This window comes from Eumetopias jubatus, unplaced genomic scaffold (genome assembly GCF_037043125.1).
Source record: "Eumetopias jubatus isolate StellerSeaLion01/CBP00866 unplaced genomic scaffold, mEumJub1_p1.0 scaffold_8, whole genome shotgun sequence".
NCBI lineage: Eukaryota > Metazoa > Chordata > Mammalia > Carnivora > Otariidae > Eumetopias > Eumetopias jubatus.
The window spans coordinates 39,903,250-39,926,600 of record NW_028274814.1 but is presented as its reverse complement, the minus strand read 5'-3'; the positions used below and the strand labels follow the sequence as shown (position 1 = coordinate 39,926,600).

General features: G+C 35.2%; 1 protein-coding gene and 1 pseudogene across 17 annotated transcripts in view; one reads left to right on the top strand and one right to left on the bottom strand.

Moving 5' to 3' along the window:
* The window catches only part of WNK1 (WNK lysine deficient protein kinase 1), a 149,718-nt gene that overhangs the window by 69,173 nt on the left and 57,194 nt on the right, over positions 1 to 23,351 (top strand). For all 17 annotated transcript variants that reach the window (XM_088025863.1, XM_088025862.1, XM_088025860.1 and 14 more), the window contains exons 3-4: positions 9,679 to 9,899; positions 11,907 to 12,064. In XM_088025863.1, the coding sequence (XP_087881989.1) occupies positions 9,679 to 9,899; positions 11,907 to 12,064 (379 nt within the window). The remainder of the gene's footprint in view (positions 1 to 9,678; positions 9,900 to 11,906; positions 12,065 to 23,351) is intronic.
* LOC114222597 (hsc70-interacting protein pseudogene) lies at positions 1,708 to 2,807 on the bottom strand (annotated as a pseudogene).

The following is a 23,351-nucleotide window of genomic DNA, read 5'->3' as shown; positions in this document are numbered from 1 at the left end:
GGCTAGAATTTCTAGTACAATATTGAATAACACTGGTTATCCTTGTCTTATTTCTAATCTTAGAGAAAGCTTTCAGTGTTTCATTATTGAGTATGATGTAAAGTTTGGTTTTTTCATAATGTTCTTTATCATATTCTCTGCTATTCATAGTTTGAGTATTTTTATCATGGAAAGGTATTGGAATTTACTGCTTTTTCTGTATCGAGATGATCATGAAGTTGGTTTTTTTTTTTTTAACCTTTGTTCTAATGTGTATTATGTTGACTGATTTTCTAATGTTGAGGGATACTTCCATTTTATGGATAATTTATACTTGGTGTATACTCCTTTTACCGTGCTGTTGGATTCAGTTGGCTAATGTTTTCTTGATGATTTTTGCATCTATATTCATAAGAGATATTTTGCATCTATATTCATAAGAGGTATGTAGTTTTCTTGTGTCTTTGCTGACAGGGCAGATGAGTGACTTATGAAGTCATTTTCTACTTTTCTACTTTTTGGAAGCATTTCCTCCTTTTCTACTTTTTGGAAGAGTTTGAGAAGGATTAGTGGTTTTCCTTTAAATATTTGGTAGAACTCAACAGTGAAACCATGTAGTCCTGGACTTTTCTTTGTTGGGAGGTTTCTTGGAGTGTTCCATATGTTCTTAAGAATATGTATTCATCTGTTGTTGGGTGTCATTTCCACATATTTCTCTTATGCTTAGGTGGTTTATAGTATTGTTCAAATCCTCTACTGCCTTAATGATCTTCTGTCTAAATGGTTTATCCATTTTTGAAAGTGGGCTATTAATTCTCCAACTTTTACTGAACTGTGTACTCCTCCTCTCAATTCTGTCAATATTTGCTTCATGTATTTAGGAACTCTGATGTGTATTATATTTATAATTGTTACAGTCTTGATAAACTGACCCTTTTATCAATACATATTCTTTATCTCTTGTATCAGTTTTTTTCCCTTATGTTGAAATAATGCAAAACATCTATTTTCTATATCAGACAACACAGCTAAGTAATCCAATTCTACTGCAGCATTATAAAAATCATCCCTTCACCACAGTGTAAGATTTAGATGCATCTGCACAAGGGTGCACACTATATAAAAGGAATAAGGTTGCTGCTGCCCTGCCAAGCACTTCTGGTTCCCACCCAGGTCCTACTGCAATACTGGTGGTCCCAATGGTTTTATCCAAATAAATTGTGTTTAAGAAATAGAGCATTTAGAAAGACAAGTCAAAATGCCTCAGAAACCTTATCTCCAACTCAGAATTCATCTATTTAAATGTTATATTTGCCTCCCACTAATAAACCTTTATTTCACTCAACTGGAGCAATAAATCTTCCACACTGAAGTGTCTTCCTTGCCCAATTAATCCAAAGGAAAAAAAACTGAAATGATTAGTAAAGAAAAATGTAGGGACTAACATACCCTTTTAATGTGTTTTTAAATATTTTTATTTAAAGGCTTAAAAAAATGTTTAAAGTTTGTAATTCCTAGTAGGAAGACATTATCTGAATGAGTACCCTAAATGGCAAACCACTGTAGAAATGTTTCAGTTGCACGTGGGGCAGAGAGGTAGGGGGTTTCTTCACAGCACCCTAGCTTTCTTCATGAGGTCAGAGGTACACTGGTTTGTATTATTGCAACATCCATTAGGTGGTCGAAGTTGCTTTTCCTTTAGCAAGGGCTTTATTTGTCAGAAGGGCATTATGCTTGACCTCCAAATTTGGCTGACAATTTACTGATGAGATTCATAACCTTTGGGTTGCTCTGATATTTTGACATATTCGCTGGGTTCTGGGCCACATCCTGGAAGGCCACCATAACTTCTGGATCCTGCATGGCTACAAGAACCTCTGGATCACTAAGAATTTCACTGAGCCCAGGCATTCCTGCCATTCCAGACATCCCCCCTGCCATTCCAGGCATTCCTCTAGGAAAATTACCAGGCATTCTCCCAGGAAAGTCACCTGGGAAAGAGCCATACTGAGCTCCTGATTGTCTTCTGGCTTCTTCCTCCCTCTGGGCTCTCTCATGTACTTCCTGAGCCTTCTTAACCCTTTCTTTCTTTGATCTCTCGCTCTTCATGTTTTTGCTCATACCTTCTCCGATGTTAAGCAATTTTCTGGGCCCTCAGTTGAGCTCCTTTCAGCGTTGCACTAGCATCTTCATCATAATCCAGTTTACAAGCAAGGGCAAGATCATGTGCTGCTTCTTCCCAACGGCCCAGAAGTCTGTGTGCTTTCCCTTGCCACTTATAAGGCTGAGCTGAATCAGGATTTATTTCAATTGCTCTGTCACAGTCTCGAATGGCAGCATTTGGCTTCTGTAATTTGATGAAAACACTGGCTCTCTTGGCATACAGAATGGCCAAGCGAGGATTCAGTTTGATGGCATCTGTGAACAAGTCAATGGCTTTCTGTAGTTCACCATCATTTAGGGCATCAGTGACAGCCACTTTTTTATCATTTGCCTGATTCATCATTTCCTCAGTTATCTCTACATTTTCATCTCCCATTTCTTGAAGGGCATCAGTATCTGGTTCAATCACACCTTCATTGTCAATTTCTAGATCACTTTCCCCACTTGATGGTTTGTCTGTCTTTATGTTTTCCTCCACCTTCTTACTGTTTTTTCTTCCTTGATATTGTCTTCTGATTTAGTTCTATGAGTGACAGGTGCTATTTTACCCTCCATGCTCTCCACGCACTCCACAGGAAGCGCATTTCCTCAGTGTGCAGAATACTCAGATCCTGCTTCCACATTTTCACGAAGGCCCAAAGCTCGCTCACTTTGCAGGGGTCCATGGTCCAGAGGGGGTGGCAGGTGGCAGGTGTGGCTGAGGTTGCGGCCCAATTCCAGGCGCGGGCACTAGCTCAGCGTGATCGTGTTTGTATCAGTTTTTGATTTAGTCTATTTTGTCTGATATTAATATAGCCACCTCATTCTCTTGGTTACTGTTTGCATGGAATATATTTTTCTGTCCTTTCATTGTGTGTGGGTCTTTGAATCTAAAGTGAGTCTCTTGTAGACAGCATGTAGTTGGATCTTACATATCTCCATTCAGCCATCTCTGTCTTTGATTAGAAAATTTAATCCATTTATACTTGAAGTAATTGGTGATAAGGAAGCACTTTTTGCTATTTGTTTTTTGTATATTTTGACACCTTTTTTGTTCCTTGTCTTCATTACTGCTTTTTAAAAAAGTTTTCTTTGTAGTGTACTATTTTAATACCCTTCTTGTTTCCCTTGTATATATTTTATAGATCTTTTCTTAGTGGCTACCTTAGGGATTACAATTAACACCATAAATTTCTAACAGTCTAGTTTGAAATGTTACCAACTTAGTTTCAGTAGCTTTAAAATCTTTGCTCCTATATAGCTTTGCACCTGTTTTGTGTTTTTGTAGATTTTGCAAAGATGCAAATTCCATCTTTATACATTGTGTTCCCATTAATACAGATTTATAATTATTGATTTACGTGTTTGCCTTTTAAATCATGTAGGAAATGAACAGAGAAGTTACAAGCCAAAAATACGTTAATACTGGTTTTTATATTTAGCTAAATAGTTATCTTTACCAGAGATTTTATTTTTTCCTATGGCTTCAAATTTTTGTCCAGTGTCCTTTCATTTCAGCCTGAAGGACTTGCTTTAGCATTTCCTGTAGGGCAGGTGTACTAACAACACTCCCTCAGCTTTTGTTTATCTGACCATGTCTTAATTCTGCCTTCATTTTGGAAGGATATTTTTTGCTAGATATAAAATTCTTGATTGACAGGTTTCCCTCCAACCTTTCAGCACTTTCCTCTGCCTTCTACCTTCTATGGTTTCTGCTGAGAAGTTGGCTGATAATCTTATTGAGGATCTCTTGATTATGATTAGTTGCTTCTCTCTTGCTTTCAACATTCTCTCGTCTTTGGTTTTTAATAGTTTGAATGTAATATATAAACGTGAATCTCTTTGCATGCTTGGAGTTTGTTGAGCTTCTCAGATATGTAGATTCATGTCTTTTATCAAATTTAAAGTTTGTGACCATTATTTTATCAAATACTCTTTCTGTTCCTTCTTATTTGGGGCTCCCATTATACATATGTTGATCAGCTTGGTGGTATCCCACAGGACTGTTAGGCTCTTTTTTTTTTTTTTTTAAGATTGTATTTATTTATTTGACAGAGAGAGACACAGTGAGAGAGGGAACACAAATAGGGGGAGTGGGAGAGGGAGAAGCAGGCTTCCCGTGGAGCACGGAGCCCGATGCAGGACTCGATCCCAGGACCCTGGGATCATGACCTGAGCCGAAGGCAGATGTGCAACAACTGAGCCACCCAGGCACCCCAGGACTGTAAGGCTCTATTGAGTTTTCTTTATTTTTTTTTCCTTTCTGCTGTTCAGACTACATAATTTCAGTTCATGTGTTTTCAGGTTTGCAGCTTCTTCTGCTTGCTCCATCTGCTGTTCAAACTTTTTAGTGTATTTTTCATTTTAGTTATTTTATTTTTCAGTGACAGAACTTCTGTTAGTGTCTTTTTAATAATTTTTAATTGATATTCTGTTTCTTGAGCTACAATTTCCTGTGCTCTAGTTTTTGGCAGCCATTGTTCTTAGCATGTAGTCCTCCAATTTTGTGGGATGAGTACTATAATTAACCCTCTTTAACCATGAGTTGGTTGTCAGTTTATATTAAATAATTCAGCATTGAAAAGCTGATTAGGAGCTATGGTTATGAGGGCAGGACTTTTCAACTACTAGGCTTTTCTTCAAGGTGATTGGGCATGAGTCAGCCATAATGAAGGACTTAGAGATGCTATATTAGAGAGACCCTTTATTTATTTATTTATTTATTTAGTCTTCTGCCCTGATGGTACTTTTCTTATTTGATTATGGTGGTTCTTAACTAATATCCCTATCTTTACCACCACTTTTCATTCTCACCATATTTAGCTTTTCTGGGTTTGTAAATGTCCCATTTGTAGTTGTATGGGCAAATTGTCTTGTCCACATTCTCCTCTTTAAAACAATGCTACAGTAATCATGTATATACCTATGTCCTTATTTATTTCTGTAGAAATAGGTTTCTAAAAATGAAATGTGATTCAAAATATATAATTTTAAATGTTTGTTTTATTTTTTAATTAAATGTATGCATTAGAGATTGAGTAGCCAGTCAGGCAGTAGCAGGAGTTCAAGCTTAAGAATTCACTTGCCGTCTCTCTCGTAATAGTTGTATAACTTTGGGCTCACTGTCTTCATTGATAAAAAGAAAACTCACTACTCTCTACCAGAAAGTAGAAGTGACTTTGTTATTAGCATTGTCTGAAATGTATGCCATATATCAAAGGTTTTAAAATCCAGTGTGTTTAAAATTGGACTTTGTGAAAATTAAAAACTTCTGTCCATTGAAAGATATTATTAATAGAGTAAAAAAGCAACTCACAGAATGGGAGAAAATATTTGCAAATCATTTAACTCAAAAGGGATTAATATCTGGAATATACAGAGAACTCCCAAAACTCAACATTAAAAACCCTATTAGAAACGGACAAAGGACCTGGATAGACATTTCTCCAAAAAGATATACAAATGGCCAACAAATACTGGTCATTATGGAAACATAAGTCAAAATCACAATGAGGTACCACCTCATATCTGTCAGAATGGCTATTATCAAAAAGACAAGGAAAACAAGTGTTGGCAAGGATGTGGAGAAAAAGGAGCCCTTGTGTGCTGGTGGTGGACATGTAAATTGGTGCAGCCATTGTGGGAAACTATATGGAGGTTCCTCAAAAAATTAAAATTAGAAGTACCGTAATTTTAAAGGATATATGTACCACCTGTTCATTACAGCTTTATTTACAACATGAATGGATAAAGAAGATGTGGTATATATATATATATATGTGATGGATTATTAATACTGTTCATAAAAAGAATGAAATTTTGCCATTTGTAACAATGTGGATGGACTTTGAAGGCATTATGCTAAGTTAAGTCAGATAGAGAAAGACAAATACTGTATGATCTCACTGATATGTGACATCTAAAAAAATTTAAAAATACCCAAAACAAGAAAAAACTGAACTCATAAATACAGAGAACAGATTGGTGATTGCTGTAGTTGGGGGCATGGGGGCAGAGTGTATGTAATGGGTGACAGTGGTGAAAAGGTACAAACTTTTAGTTATAAAATAAGTCCTGGGGATGTAATGTACAGCATGGTGACTACAGTTAATGCTGTATTACATGTTTTAAAGTTGCAAAGAGTAGACTTAAAAGTTCTCATCACAAGAAGAAAAAACCTGTGACTGTGTGTTGATACATATTAACTAGACTTATTGTGGTGATCGTTTTGCAATATATAGAGATCATTTTGAATCATTACGTTGTACATCTGAGACAAATATAATGTTGTATCTTGATTATATCTCAACTTAATTACCATATGACCGAACACTTCCACTTAATGGGTTCATACCCAAAAGAATTGGAAGCAGGGTCTTGAAGAGATACTTGTATACCCATATTTATAGTTGCATTATTTACAATAGCTAAAAGGTAGAAGCAGCCCAAGTGTCCATCAAGGAAAGAATGGATAAGCAAAATGTGTGTGTGTGTGTGTGTCTGTCTGTCTGTCTACACACACAGTGGAATAGTTTTCATCCTTAAGGATGGCAAGGAAATTCTAACTAACATGTGCTGTAATATGAGTGAACCTTGAAGACATTATGCAACGTGAAATAAGCCAGTCACAAAAAAAAAGTCACATACCAATACGGTTTGATGTCACTTTCTCTCAGGTACCTAGAGTAGTTGATTCATAGAAACAGGAAGTAGAATGGTGGTTGCCAGAACCCAAAGGGGCTTGGTTTTGGGGAGTTATTGTTTAATGGGTATGAAGTTTTAGTTTTCAAGATGAAAAGAGTTCTGGAGATAGTTGGTGGTGATGATTTCATAACAGTATGAATTAATTAGTATCACTTTAAAATGGTAAATTTTATGTATATCTTAATAAAAAATGGGAAAATCCACTGTGTTGAATTTTCTCAAAAAATAGAGGTGGAACAATTAGTGTCTAACTCATTTTATGAAGCCAGCATAACACTAATACCAGAACCTAAGATATTATGGAAAAAAATTTTTAAAGAACAATGTCCTTCATGAATACTGATGCAAAAATCCTTTACAAAATACTAGCAGATTGGATCCAGCAATCACAATACATCAATACCAGAGAGGGTTTATCCCAGGATCACAAAGTTGGTTTAACATTGACTGAATCAATGTTATTCAGCACTAACAGAATAAAGGAGAAAAGCCATATTTTCAAAATATGTCAAAAAGTGTTTGACAATTCATTATCTATCTATTCATGGCTAAAAACTCTTAGCCAAACTAGGAATAGTTAGCTATAACTAATATGTCAAACTTAACCATTGCCTCTGAGATTAGGAACAAAGCAAGAATGCTTGTTTTAACCACTTATATTCACTATTGTTTCAGAGGGCCACCCATTGCAATAAGGCATAAACACAGGGAAAACTAGTAAAAGGCATAAAGATTGGAAAGGAAGAAATACCACTGCCCTTGTTTGTAGGTTAGGTAATTGTTCACATAGAAAATTCCAATGTTTCTAAATAAATTTAATGAAATTATAAGATACAAGGTTAATATATAGTTATCTGTTATATTTTATATACTTGATCATTTTATTAATTTTATTTATTCCAATGTAAGTTGTAGACATCAGTATGCTTCACATGTAAACACTTAAGTGCTCATTTCATTAAAGTTCTAATAATATTTATATGCTTTGTTTTTCCTTACAGTAAAATTTAAATACGATGAAAAGTGTAATCAATCATAATGGTATCATTCTATGAATTTTGACAAAGGCATATTCACTTATGTAATCAAAATCCTATTAAGGTATAGAACATTTTTATTATCTTAGTAAATGCCCTATGGCTCCTAGGCAGCCCTTCCCTCGCCCTACAGAGGTAATATGTTTCAATATTTTTTTAAACTATAAAACCAATTTTCACCATTAGTTTTCTTTTAATTACCTCATCCAAGTGAAGTAGAATTTCATTTTAGTTCCTGTATTAGCTTTTTAGTCAAAACCTTCTTGTGCTGTTTTGTTGTTTTTTTAAAAAAGCAATTGCTTTTGAGATTGTGTTTATATCTTTAACTTTTCACAATAACCTTTGGGTTTATATTGTACAATTTCATGTAAAGGAACCTTGCTACAGATAAAGTTTCAGTTGTCCCTGATACTTTTTCTTTGTGCTATAATTTTTATATATGTTACATTTATGTATTCTGTAGACCCTATAATACAGTGTTATAAATTGTTCTTTAGTTAGGCATGTGTGTTTTAAAGATACTAAGAGGCAAATGTAATTTTTTGTATCTTGATAATTCTGAATGTTTTCAGATGTCTGAAGCCAATCCACAAACTTTATCTTTCCAGCAGTGGGTAGCATCAGAAATCTCTGTTCCATTCTTTTAGCATTAGCTGGGCTGCTTGGAATCTGCTCCACATAATATGTATTTCAGAGGTCAACCAGAGATTTGGGCAGAATGAATATTCAGGATTTGGGGCTCCCTTCTATACCACACTTCTGGGATTTCCCTCCTTTTAAAAAAAAAAAAAAGATTTTATTTATTTGACAGAGACACACAGCAAGAGAGGGAACACAAGCAGAGGGAGTGAGAGAGGGAGAAGCAGGCTTCTTGCTGAGCCGGGAGCCTGATGTGGGGCTAGATCCCAGGACCCTGGGATCATGACCTGAGCTGAAGGCAGACGCTTAACCGACTGAGCCACCCAGGCGCCCCTGGGATTTCCCTCTTTTACTTTCTAGATCTCTGCTGTCCACTGGAACTCTCTGTGCTGATGGAAATATTTTATAATCTGTACTATCCAAAATGGTAGCCACTTGATACATGTGGCTCTTGAACACTTAAAATATGGCTAGTGCAGCTGAAAAATGGAATTTTAAATTTTAATTTATATTTGTCTAGTGAATACTATATTGAACAGACTGTCATTATAGAAAATTTTTTTGACAGCACTGTTCTAGCTGCTGTGGTCATCTTGAACTCTGTCTTCCTATTTCTCAGCTAATAAGACTACAGGCTTCTATTTAGAATTGAGCTGATCTGCACATTCAGGCTGGCGCTTCCCTCAACTGTGAAAAGATTTAGAAAATAGGAAGCTGAAGCAATGCTTTCTTTTTTCCCCTCATGTGAACTCCCTTCCAATTTAGGCCTAATTTTGATTGCTCTCAAGAGTCTTGAAGTAGTTATTTTTATATTTTTTACTACGGTTCTGTGTCCAGTAAGAATTACTCCACCATTTACCAGAAGTCAAATTCCACCCCTTAACTTTTATTTTTTTTATTGTTGTTGTTTATTTTTCTATCTCTTCTAAGTTATTTTATTAGTTACCCAGTTTTAAGGAATTCGCTTTTTGTGCTTTGTTGTGAGAATTCATTTGCCAACCACTTGTTATCCTTTCCCCTTTAACCTTGCTAAAAGTATCACTAACTTTTAAGGTTACTGAATCTTAATAGTGTAAATTTGATATTCCCATCTCAGATATGCTAGAATTAATGGAATTCTTCAAAGCAGTAAACTCATATCATTGATAACCTGTTTGGTGTGCTTTGCCTTTTCTAGGTACCTGAAAAGGTTTAAGGTGATGAAGATCAAAGTTCTAAGAAGCTGGTGCCGTCAGATCCTTAAAGGACTTCAGTTTCTTCATACTCGAACTCCACCTATTATTCACCGAGATCTTAAGTGTGACAACATCTTTATCACTGGCCCTACAGGCTCAGTCAAGATTGGAGACCTAGGTCTGGCAACCCTGAAGCGGGCTTCTTTTGCCAAGAGTGTGATAGGTATGTTTCAGGTGTACCTTGCATCGTAACTGGTTTTCTGATACTCGTTTTATTTAGAAACCTGACACTGTCAGAGCTTTTATTATGTGAAATAAGCCTTCAAAAATTCCTAGCTTGAACTCAGGAAGTGATCAATTTTACTTTTGAGATGTGGAGTTCTCTATATGCTTCTAGAATCATCTGGAAGACTAACAATGTTTTGTAAAGTTACAAAGTTACGTGAAGAGAAGTAAGGTGAACTTTGTTGACAAAACCTTATGTAACTATCAATCTTATTGGGTCATTCTGTTGATGCCTAGTATTATGTACTTAATAGAGTTACTTTCTTATAAAAGAAATTGAATTTATATGTAGTTTACTTTCTGAAAAAATGTTAGATGTATTAAAAGTTTCTATCTGTTAAGACTTTGTTTCAAAATGTGAAAATGAGTTTATTACAAGAACTTGGTTTTAACTTTTCTTACTCCTACTCTTCAGAAGATATATCTGAAACAGCTTTTCAACCCAATATTATTTGACATTTGGGGTTGGATAGTTCTTTGTTGTTTGTAAGGGCTTTCTTGTGCATTATAAGATTATTTAGATGCCAGGAGCACATCCCCTTTCCAGCTCCCCCACAGTTGTTACAACCAAAAATGTCTTTGAACTGAATGTTCCTGGGTAACAAAATTGCCCGCCCCCTTGTTGAGAATCACTGATGTAAAGAATGAGGCTGTCCTTTCAGACTTTCAACTAAATGTTAGAGAGTTGCAGCTGGAAAAATAATTTACTGCTTATTATTTTGATAAGCTTTCACTCTCTGAAGAGGATATGACACTTTGAAAACTTGAAATCTTTACAAATACTCTGTTCTCCCCCCAAAGGTGGTGACAGCAAGGAAACCATTAATTTTTAAGTGGGCTAGAATTTTATGTATTAAAAGAAAACCACAGAACACCAGTAATTTGTACGTTCTTATAAAATAGTGTCCTCCATGGAATATTATGTGACTTGGATTTGGAATGCTATTTTTAAATTTTCTTAAAATAGATTAACAAGAAGAATTGGAAAAGAGTTATTTAAAGCTGAATTTCCTTTTTGCCTTCCTTACAGGAAAAGGAAACATTTCTTTGCCTTTGGCTCCTTAAAAATCTCTAACCCAAGAGAGTTTTCCCCCTTTTTTTGTTTAAATCATAGTATGTAAGCCTATTCTTGGAAATGTCCTATAGTTTGAGGTATCCAGACTTAATTTCTTTGGAAACATTGGAAAACCTGGTCTGTGGGACCACAATATGCTCATAACCCACTCTGTATTTGAGTTCTCCATTTGTGTGTATTTATTTTTTGTCTGTAAGATCTGTTAAGATGTCCTTCACTATTTTTCTTGTTATCTGCAGTAGACTTATTTGTGTACTGCAGGTGGTATGGTAAGTAGGTGAAGAAAGGGACTCTGGTGAGTTTCCTTTATAGACAATTACACTTTATTTTTTTCTTTTAAAAAACATATTGAATGTTGGATTTTTCACTGCAAGGCCTCCTTAAAAGTGAAACTGATCAGGTGGAATGTTAATGGCCAAAGACTAGCTATAAATATTAACCTTACAGCTACCATACAGTAGGGGGCAGACAAGTATTTTGATCTTTTTTAACCCACCTTGTTTTATTGGTAGATGCCATTATATCCTCTTTATTTCTTGCTAGCCTCTTACTTTTCCTTCCATTTGTTTTCATTATGAGTTATATCAGTTTTTCTCTTATCCAAGTCTCTATTTTAACATTGTATGACAGTAATCCATTTGAAACAGTAAACAAATAGACACTTGACCCTGTTCTAGTTTCTTTTATGAAGGCCATGCAGCAAAGAGACTAAGATTTTCTTCCTCTTCCCTGCCCCCACCACTCTTCCCTCTTCTCTTCCCCCTTTCCACTTGCTTCTATCTCACAGGTCAACCCCTCTGCTTCTTCCCCAGGTGAGTAATACCTGTAGCCTCTGCTCACATTGAGTCTGAATTGTTCTTTTAATTTAAGGTACCCCAGAGTTCATGGCCCCCGAGATGTATGAGGAAAAATACGATGAATCTGTTGACGTTTATGCTTTTGGGATGTGCATGCTTGAGATGGCCACATCTGAATACCCTTACTCAGAATGCCAAAATGCTGCTCAGATCTACCGTCGAGTGACCAGTGTAAGTCTTAGCCTGATTAGTGAGCTTAAGTCACACCAAAAAAGGAATGCCGAGCTGGATGTCATCGAACCATGCAAAAGAGAACAATAGTTGAAAGCACACTCAGTTGTTGGGGGAAGAGGGAGTTAAGGGGTTTTATTGCTTCTGATTTAGTGAGAGCAAAAATAAAGATCAAAGAAGTACCAGTATATTCTGGATTCTCCTTGCATACATTTAAAACTTTATTTTGAGATATATTATGTTTAAAAATACTCTCATTACTACTTTTCAAGCCCTAACTTATTCATCTAGGTTCTCATTCCCTCCAACCATAAAACGAATTTCTGAGTTAAAAATAATGCTCTTAACTCAAGTTGCTTTGTTCACAGACCTTTCCCTAAATAGTTTAAAATTGATTTATGAATTTATTAAATCATAAGTACCACAGGGTTTAAAGCATAACAGTAATTTCTGGATCATCTGAGTATCCTAATCTATTAAGATATATCCCCTGTTGTTTCAGAGATGTCTGTTACAGTCAGTGTTCAAAATAAGGACCCATCAGGGTCCACAGAAGATACTTTATTGTTATGTCTCTTAATTTACAACTGTTGCCCCCTCCTTTCTTTTTCTCAGGCTGGGTGAGAGCAGGAGAAATGTAGTAAATGTAGTTTGTTTAGCCTTCAGATAATTCTGATAAGTATCTTAATCACTATTCTATTTTGCCCTTAGAAAGTTCATCTGCTTTGCTTCTTAGATAGAGTTCTATATCTATATTCCAAGTTCAGTATTCCCTGTTCTTCCCCCAATGCCTAATAATTTACATTATCACTTTTTTCTTTGGGGGTAGGATGGGGTATTCACTGGATGGTTCCTCCCTGTGTTTTTAGAATTCTTGAAACCTCAAGGAGTACATTTGATTCCTTGTTTTTCTATTCACCATATCCTATTTATCAGGTTCTTGGTTCAGAATAACTCTTAGGTATAGGCCTTCTTCATTCCCATTGTCAGAACTCTGCTTCCACATCTTAACTTAATTCACACCTTAACACTGTCATCCTGAAGTAGTTAACAGTATGAATTTGTTTTTCTGCTTCACTTGAACTAGTTGAATTTCCTTGCTATTTCTTTTTGGTGTAAGGAACTTACATGATACCAGATTGCTTATGAAAGCATGTACAAATTCTTATTATAATCTTTGCTGTTCCTCATCTTTATCTAAACACCTTTTTTTTAGTGAAGCCGGTCCTCTTTATTATCTTGCGCATATGCCACATCCTTTCCTTTTTTCCTCTTCATTTGTACATGCTATTTACTTTCTATGCGTGCTCTTCTACTATCCAGTCAGTTTTTATATACTGGATTTAACAGACTTCCCCCACAAAATTTTATCTGATGGGCTTCACTGCATAATGATTTTTGCCTTGTCTGAGCTTCTCAACTGATCTGAATCATAGCATTTTATTTGTAATTGATTATTTTACTTAGGAGTTCAAAACTTGAATTAATCTAAAGCATTTAAAATGGTGCTTAGCATATAATAAGCACTATACATAGGTGCTTGCTGTTTATTTTTATTGCTTTATATTCTTCTTTAAGATTTGTAATCTTATCTCTACAAAGTATTTGTTTAATTCTATCCTTATCTTTAGCACTATCCCAAATATAAAATAAGTCTCAAATGCAAATACATGTAACATTTTCTGAATCCCTGCTACATGCCAAGTCCAGAACCTGACAACAGGTAATTAAAGATGAATAACATATATATTCCCTGTCTTCAGAAAACTAGCTCCAATATAGAAGATAAGTGTGTAAGCAAACCTTGTAATTACAGTATGATGATAAGAGCTTATTAACTTTTTGTCTTTTCTCCTTTGGAAAAATGCCTATTCAGATCCTTTGCTCGGCTTTTAATTGGGTTATTTGTCTTTTTATTATTGAGTTTTATGGGTTCTTTATATATTCTAGATAGAAATCCTTTATGAGCTAGAGGATTTCCAATTATTTTCTCCCATTCTGTCAGTTGTATTTTTTTTTTTAATTTGTTTATTTATTTCAGAGAGAGAGAGCCAGGGGGAAGGGCAGAGAGAGAGTCAGAGAATCTCAAATACACTCCACCCTGAGTTCGGAGACAGACGGGGGGCTCAATCGCTCGACCCTGAGATAATGACCTGAGCTGAAATCAAGAGTCAGACACTTAACTGTGACTAAGCCACCCCAGTTGTCTTTTCTTAATACTGTCACTATATTACTAGTGCCCTTTAGGAGATAAAAGTTTTTCATTTTGATGAGGCCGAGTTTATATATTTTATCTTTTGTTTTTCTCATGCTTTTGTTGTCATATCTAAGAATCCATTTCCAAACCTCAAGTCATGAACATTTACCCCTATGTGTTTTCTTCTATGAGTTTTATAGTTTTAGGTCTTAGAATTAGTTCTTTGATTCATTTTGAGATAATTTTTGTATGTGGTGTGAGGTAAGGGTTTTAACTTGATTCTTTTGCTTGTGACAACTATCCAACTGTCCCAGTACCATTTGTTGAAAAGACTATTATTTCTCTATTGAATGATTTCACCCTTGCTGAAAATCAGTTGACCATAGGCACATGAATTTATTCCTGAACCCTCAATTCTGTTCCATGGATCTATATATCTTGCTTTGTAGTAAGTTCTGAGTTGGGAAGTTTGAGTCCTCCTATTCTTCAAGTTTTGGCTCTTCTTGGTCCTTTGCAACTCTGTATAAGTTTTAGAATCAGCTTGTCAATTTTTGCAATTCAGCTGGAATCCTGGTACATATGGCATTGAATCCATAAATCAGTTTGGAGGTTTGCCATCTTAAAACATGGGCTATTTTTCCATTTACTTAGATCTTTTGTAATTTCTTACAGTTTTCAGAGTATAAATCTCAGACGTTTTTTATTAAGTTTATTCCTGAGTAATGTATTTTTGGGGGGATTCTATTATAAATGGAATTGAATTTTTCATTTCATTTTTTGATTGTTAATTACAAATACTGTTGGTGTTTGCATACTGATTTTGAATCTAATAAACTTACTGAATTTATTCTAATAATTTTTTAGTAGATTCTTAGGATTTTCTATATACAAGATAATTTAATCTGCAAATATAGTTCTTAAAGAAACATAAGGCTTGGCAAGTGTGGGTATATGCTTTACTTGTGAGAAAGAATTGGGGAAAAAAAAGTCTGACTCAGTTTAATGAACAGAATTTAGGGATAAAGTTGAAAAAACAAAAGACTGAGTAGTGGTTGGCTTCTAGGAATTTTCTAATGAGAAAAAAGAGACCTGTCTCTTGATATGTCAGATTTCTCTCCCATGGTAATTATACGGTCTATGTAAGAGAAGATAAACATGTAATTCTCAACTCTTTCACTGAAATAACCAAAAAGAGGTTTTTTTTTAAAAAATTAACTATAGGAATAATAAGTAAAATTTTATAAATGAATTACTTTCATTTTTTTTACTTTTCCTAAGGGTAATTTGCCATTTTTTTAAAGTTGCCTTGGATTTTATTTCCTTTCATTAACTCCCCTGATTTTGCTAGAAATGACAGAATAGTTGACAAATTAAAGTACTGAATTAAAACAAATCTGAACCACCCAGTTGTTTTGATAGGTCCTGTACAAATCCTTATTTGAATTCAAATATGTGAATTTAATCATTTATTCTATTCTATCCTATTACATTGTTACCTTACCACATCCACACATATTGATTAATTTTTTTTAACCTAACTTTCAAGGAAGAGTTGAGGTTTGGGGTATAGGGAGACACAGGAAACTGTATACACCTAAAGTGTAAATTGGTTCACCAAGTATTTGGGCATAGTTTTCAGGGGCTGTTGTAACAAAGAGCCACAAGCTGGGTGATTTAAACAAGCAGAAATTTATTGTCTCACAATTCTGAGGCCAGAAGTCCAAAATCAAGGTTATAGCAAGGTCATGCTCTCTGATACACAGAGGGGAGAACTTTTTGTTGCCTCTTACCTTCTGATGGTTTGCTAGCAATCCTTGGCATTTCTTGGCTTGCATCTGCAGCACTTCAGTGTCTTATCTCACATGGTGGTCCCCCCTCATCTGTTTGTGTCTCCTCTTCTTAGAAGGACACCAGTTAGATTGTGTTAAGGGCCCACCCCACTCCAGGATGACCTCACCTTAACTGATTATAATTGCAATGATCCTGTTTTCAAATAAGGTCAGATTCTGAGATACTGAGGGTTAGAATTTTAACATATCTTTTGGGAGGGCAACAATTCAACCCATAATAGTCCATGGGTTCATCCAACAAATATTTAAGGCTACTCTCTTCCAGATTTTTTTCTAGATACTAGGTATTGAATATTCTTGTTAAGTAAAACCCACATCCTTGTCTCTCAAGAACTTATTAGGTGAGGGAGAAAAGACAAGCCAGATAGTTACCATATGGTATAGAACCAGTTATTCTTGGGATAGCTACTTAATGGAAGCATTAAAGAGTGGTGCCTAATTGAGTTTGAACAGGTTGGGAAAATGATGTTAAATAGGGAGAGACTAAGTTAATAGTGTTGCATGTGAGAAATCTATTATTTGTATGTCTGTAGTGTTTGGAAGTGGGAAAAGAAAGAAACAGGATAAGAGAGGAAAGGAAAGCTTAAACTATACTCGAGCATTGGGGGAACGATTGCAGTACGTTAAGACTGGGTGGTAGGTGTCATAAGATCAAACTTAAATTTTAAATTTTTAGAAAAATTATTCTGGGGGCACCTGGGTGGCTCAGTCGTTAAACGTCTGCCTTCAGCTCAGGTCATGATCCCAGGGTCCTGGGATCGAGCCCCGCATCGGGCTCCTTGCTCAGCGGGAAGCCTGCTTCTCCCTCTCCCACTCCCCCTGCTTGTGTTCCCTCTCTCACTGTGTCTTTCTCTGTCAAATAAATAAATAAAATCTTTTAAAAAAATAAAATAAATAAAAAATTATTCTGGCTCCAGAGTGGAGAATGGATTTATGAAGGACTAAAAGCTGAAAACTCAGTTAAGAGGCTGTGGGAATAATCCAAAGGAATGACTGATAGACTGAAATAAGGATTTATAGTAGAGATAGCCAGAGTGAAAGGATGAGAGCTCTATTTTCTTTATAAATTAGAATTCAATTAAGCTAAGTTCTTTTTCACTTACCATTTATGAAAATAAATAATACAGAATAAATACCCATTGTAAATACATATCCTATTAAAAAGATAAGATGGATCTTGATCATTAAACTTGATTATAAGGTTAAATGTATAACTTTAAGACTATAAAATTATAAATTTTTATATGGAATGGTTTGTGTATTTTATTTACTAACTTAAACAATCTATTACTTTTCTTCATTCCATCATACTCTAAACCAGGCATTAGTGAATTATGACCTATGGGCCAGATCAGGCTGGCCATTTTGGTACAACTCATGACTAAGAACGGTTTCTACATTTTAAGTGATTGGGGGAAAAAAAATCAAAAGAAAAATATTTCATGTCATGTGAGCACTTCAGTGTCCATAACTAAGGTAATAAAGCACAGCCACACTGATTTGTTCTGTATTATCTTTGTTTTCACACATTACAATGGCGGAGTGACTAACTGGAACAGACTGTGTGGTTCCAAAAGCTTAAAATACGTACTGTTTGGGCTCTTAACAGAAAAAGTTGTTGACTGCTATTCTAAACACATGTCACCAGAACTTCTTAAAAAAAATTCTCCACGGAAGAGTTCTGTAAGTAATTACTAATCTGTAAAAGTGGTGATAATGTTCCTCTATTAGAATGCTGTTCACCTCTGTACTTACAGTAGATGTGACAATCTCTGTGCAATCAAGTAGCTACTTAAATTATTACCTCTGAAAATTTGTGGGCACTCTTTTCTCTGTGTCAGAAGAGAAATTTCACTTTAATTCTGTGATGAAAACATAAGAGGTTTTAACATAAAAGCATTTTTTCAGTGGCCATACTTATTACTGGTATTGGTCTTAGAAATAACCTCTTAAACCCAATTTTACTGCTTGAGGTCATCATTCTGGACTTTAAACACAAAGGTTTATGAACCAATATCTTACTTACTTGACAACAGTACTAAATTTTTTTTAATATTTTGTTTATTTATTTGTCAGAGAGAGAGTAAACAATGGGGGGGCAGCAGGCAGAGGGAGAAGCAGGCTCCCCGCTGAGCAAGGAGCCCGATGCAGGACTCGATCCCAGTACCCTGAGATCATTACCAGAACCGAAGGCAGACACTTAACCAACTGAGCCACCCAGGCGTCCCTGAATGTTTTTTTATATCAAACAGACTGGATAGATGAAATACACATTAGATAGCCATATATTTAAGCACTCTCAGCCATACCAGCCTCCTTTGTTGGTCTTATAATATTTCTATTTTGAAATGGGAGTAAATTTTGTTATGTACCGGCAGACAATGGCTCTGCTGTTTTGTAGGCTGTTGTTAGAGACACTGAATAGGTATTGACTGCACTGTCTCTGTTATTTAGTGATAAGTGTCTCTGATTAATCTTGCAAATTCACTTACTATTTTTCTAAATCAAGGTTGGTATTGAAAATATCTCAAGGGATCATGGAATTTTAGGTTTCTTTATATAAAATGAAGTATAAAAATAACTGCTATTTATAGAAATCAAGTTATAAATTATATGGTAGTAACAGTTTTTTTTAAATGCAAGTTGTATAGGTGACTGATACTAAATTTTGTTTGTTCTATATCTAATCCAACAAATATGATTAACTGATTAAAAATAATGACTATAGGATGAGTAGGTGGAAAACATAGCCAAACACTGTTAGGTTTTTTTAATATTTTTATTTTTTTTTTAAGATTGATTTATTTATTTGATAGAGATGGCGAGAGAGGGAACACAAGCAGGGGGAGTGGGAAAGGGAGAAGCAGGCTTCCTGCCGAGCAGAGAGCCCGATGTGGGGCTTGATCCCAGGACCCCGGGACCACGACTCAGGCTGAAGGCAGACGTATAACGATTGAGCCACCCAGGCACCCCATAGCCACACTTGATTCAAAAGTTGCTCACTAGAGGCTCAGGACTAAAACCAGTGTTTCAGAGTTCTTTGGCTTCAGATGACACAGCACTGCCATCAGATCAGATAAAAATTTATATAAGCAATTATTTGATAAAATAAAAAATTAATTTGATTTTTAAGAAAAGGCATTTGAGACACTACACTAATAAACAAATGTATCTTTATTTGTAGATACAGACTCAAGCTCAAAATCCCCTTCTTAAATGATTGAGTTTTTCACGTTAATTTAATAGAACTGAGAAAGACCAGTATCACTTTTCCATATTCTTACTATAGTATCTACCCTGTTTTCAGTTTTTCACCATTTTTTAAAGATAAAATTTACAAACCATAAAATTTATCATTTAAATACTTTAAGGTGTACAATTCAGTTTTTTAATATATTCATATTGAACCTTTCCATCAGCCCCAAAAAGAAATCTGATACCCATTGGCAGCCACTCTCCATTCCCCCTTCCACTGAGCCCCTGTCAACCACTAATCTACTTTATGTCTCTGGATTTGATTTGCCTGTTGTGGACATTTCTTACAAATGGAATCATATGATATATGACCTTTTGTGTTACACTTTGTTTTTCTGTTATGCCTTTCGTATTACACTTTGACTTATGGATAAATGTTTTCAGGGTTTATCCATGTTGTAGCATGTATCTGCATTTCATTCTTTTTTATGGCTGAATAATATTCCATTGTATGGCTATACCACATTTGTTATGTTCAACAAATTTTGTTTCTTCCTCCTTTTCTCATTGTTAAACTGTTTGAACTGATAGCCACCCTCCCTTCTGGAGATGGACTGGGAACAGAAAGGATGAAGTATATAATGTCTTAAAAGATACTGTCCCAGAGCCTAGTTTTATCAAGTCTTTGTTTATACATACTGTATTGATAGTATAGCATATGGAACATTGTAGGCCCTTAGTAATATTTTGAAGAATAAATGATTTTTGATTAAAGGAATCCCAAATATAGTCAGTTAGACACTATGTAAGTTTGGAAATTTGAATTTACCTTGCAAAAGAGGAATGAAACTTAAGGCCACCTTTGAAGTATTAACAAAATTATCCTAAAGTGAAATTGAATCGTAGCAAGTAGAAACTGATACACATATAAAAGCAATACATTTTATAGGATGAGTAAAACTATTTGGTACAAATAGAGCTGGAAACAATGACTTTAATAGTTAGAAAAAGTCAAACTTCCAGGATATGAAGTACATTCAAGAAAGTCACCTATACACGTACTTTTCCATCAATTCTCAAATCTCATACTTGTAATTTCTTTTTAAGATTATTTATTTTAGAGAGAGAGCACGAGCAGGAGGGGCAGAGGCAGAGGGAGAGGGAGAGAGAATCTCAGGCAGACTCTGTGCTGAGTGTGGAGCCCAACGCAGGGCTCATTCCAGGACCATCAGATCATGGACCTGAGCTGAAACCAAGAGTTGGATGCTAACCGACTGTGCCATCTAAGTGCCCCTCATGGTTGTAATTTCTAAACAACTATTTTATAAGTAACCCTTTCCATTATGGGGCTAGGTTTGTATTTTGTTGAAGTGTTTCACCATAATTTTTACCTTATGATCACTCGCACTTCCTTCTCTGAGATTGTGTGTGTACAAGATCATAATTTCACTTGTTAATACCTCAAATGTTTCGGGGTCCCTGGGTGGCTCAGTCAGTTAGCCTTTGGCTAAGGTCATGATCCCAGGGTCCTAGGATCAAGCCCCGCTTTGGGCTCCCTACTCCATGGGCAGCCTGCTTCTCCCTCTCCACTGTTTGTGCTCTCTTACACTCTCTCTCTCAAATAAATGAATAAAATCTTTAAAAAAAAATACCTCAAATGTTTCAGGACAATTCCTGATTCATGAGTCCTTCTCATTGAGACCCATCATTTTCAGTTTTTAGAGCTATAGGTTTCCTTCGCTATCCACAAGCAGAGCATTCCTGTGAAATCTTTTATAAGTTGAAAAAGGCATAAAGTGAAGGAATAATTAACTTACATTTATATCAGAATATTTTGAGTACTCGCAAACCCCAAAAATAACCACTCTCAGAATTTTCTAATACCTTAGGACATACCTTGCTAACAGATGCATAAAATAAGTCAAGATAAAGCACAGATGTTCATAGGCACATTTCAAAGCTGTGTTATCTTGATGCTGGATATAGCTCCCAGGGGAAGGAGTTCGGCATTGCCATTCTTGCTGGTCAGGGTATGTACTGTGTCTGTACTGGCTCACTGCAAAACAAGCCCTGAATCCTATTTTCACTTTTTGCCCTTTTTCGTAAAAGCAAAAGCCCTCTTTGGTTTTCTTTTGGTTAGTGAAAACAGGTACTAATGTAGGTCTTTCATAAAAGCAAAGTGGCGTAATGCAAACTTCCGAAAAGCGAGGATAACTATTCCTTTAGATTTCTTGAGTGAAGGGACTTAATATGCATAATTGGAAGAAGAGAGTTAATATGCATATGCTCAGCAGTTGTTTTCTTGACCTAGAGGAGACTAAATAAAAAAGAAGAAAAATCATAATTGGCGATAAAGAACTTGGTAAGGTTATACAACATTGCAAAGGCCTGGTAGAGGTTTAAGATTCATCCATTAAGATCTTTTGAGATTAACATAGCAGCTACCAGACTTGAATGATTTAGTTCAGTGGCTGTCAGAATCTTTTTATCAGGACCCTTTTATACTCATAAAAATTATTGAGGACCTCAAAGAGCTTTTGTTTATTTGTGTTATGCCTATTTTACCATATTAGAAATTATCACTAGATTTTATAATGTGTATATATATAATATATATATATTTATAATGTATAATAAGCCCAATATATGTTGACCTCCATAACATTTTTGCAAAATATTATTTTTTCCAAAACTAATTTTAAAGATTTAGTGAAAAGAGCAGCATTTTTATATTTTATATTTATAATATATTTTATATTTTATATTTAGCATTTATATTTTCGCAACTCTCTTTAATGTCTGGTCAGAAAGAAGACCATTGAGTTCTCGTATCTGCTTCTGTATGAAATCAGTTGCGATATTTTTTATTTGGTTGAAATGTATAAAGAAAATCTGACCTCACACAGATATGTCATTGGAAAAGAAGTACCTTGTAGGTCCCCTGATAGAGTTTTGAATACTACATGTTGAGAGTCTCTAATTAGATCTTTGCTATGCAAAGTATAGTCCCCAGACCAGCAGTATCCTAGGGAACTTGTTGAAAATGTAAAATTTTGACCCCATCCCAGACAGATCAAATCAAAACCTGCATTTTACAATATCCAAAGATGATTCATGTGTACATTAAAATTTGAGAAGTGTGAGTGGGAATAGTGATCACCTGAGGTCCTTTCTAGTTCTGTGTGCCATAGACTAAATAATATAATACCAAGACATTAATTGAAAAGTACTAGTCCATCATTCATGAAACTTTTTTACTAGCATTATAAGTATCCAGACTGATTTAGAAATTTTACCCTATTTCATTGCATTTTTTTCTGACTTATTTAGGAATTGCTTTTTTTTAAAAGCAAAATAATAAGTCAAGCTGTAGAAAAGATGGAATAAAAAGCTTGAGGAGTTCTTTAAGTCAGTTGGAACTACGTTAGAATCCTTAGTTTCTAGGGGCTCCTGCGTGGCTCTCTTGGTTAAGCATGTGACTCTTGATTTTGGCTCAGGTCATGATTTCAGGGTCGTGGGATTGAGCTCTAGGGTGGAGCCCACTTAAGATTCTGTCTCGCTCTTTCCCTCTTCCTATCTCCCACTCTAGCACACACACGTGCTCTCTCTCACTCTCAAAAAAAATCTCACTCTCAAAAAAAAAAAAGAATCCTTAGTTTCTAAGGATACTGCAGGCATTCACTTGTGCTTTATTTTTCCTCTAGCTGTGAAAATTTAGTTCTATATTATCTATAGTTCATTATTCTGTTCTGTCAATCATTAAATTTCTTACCTGGGAAATGTCTTGATTTCACCAACCTCCATCCCCATCTTCTGGCTTCCAGTGAAGAATAAAAATGGCTGTGTCCTTTTTTAGTTTTCTAAAAGGTTTTTCTCATGTTTTGGGTGCTAAGATAAATGTGGGGGATTAAAGTAATTCCCTAGATTATACAATGATTTATATAATTATATAAGCAGTTAGTGATGACTGTTGTGATGAAATACACCTTGAGTCTGCCTTGGATATTAATTTAACTAATTTTTTTAAAGTAAATGTTAGCATCAG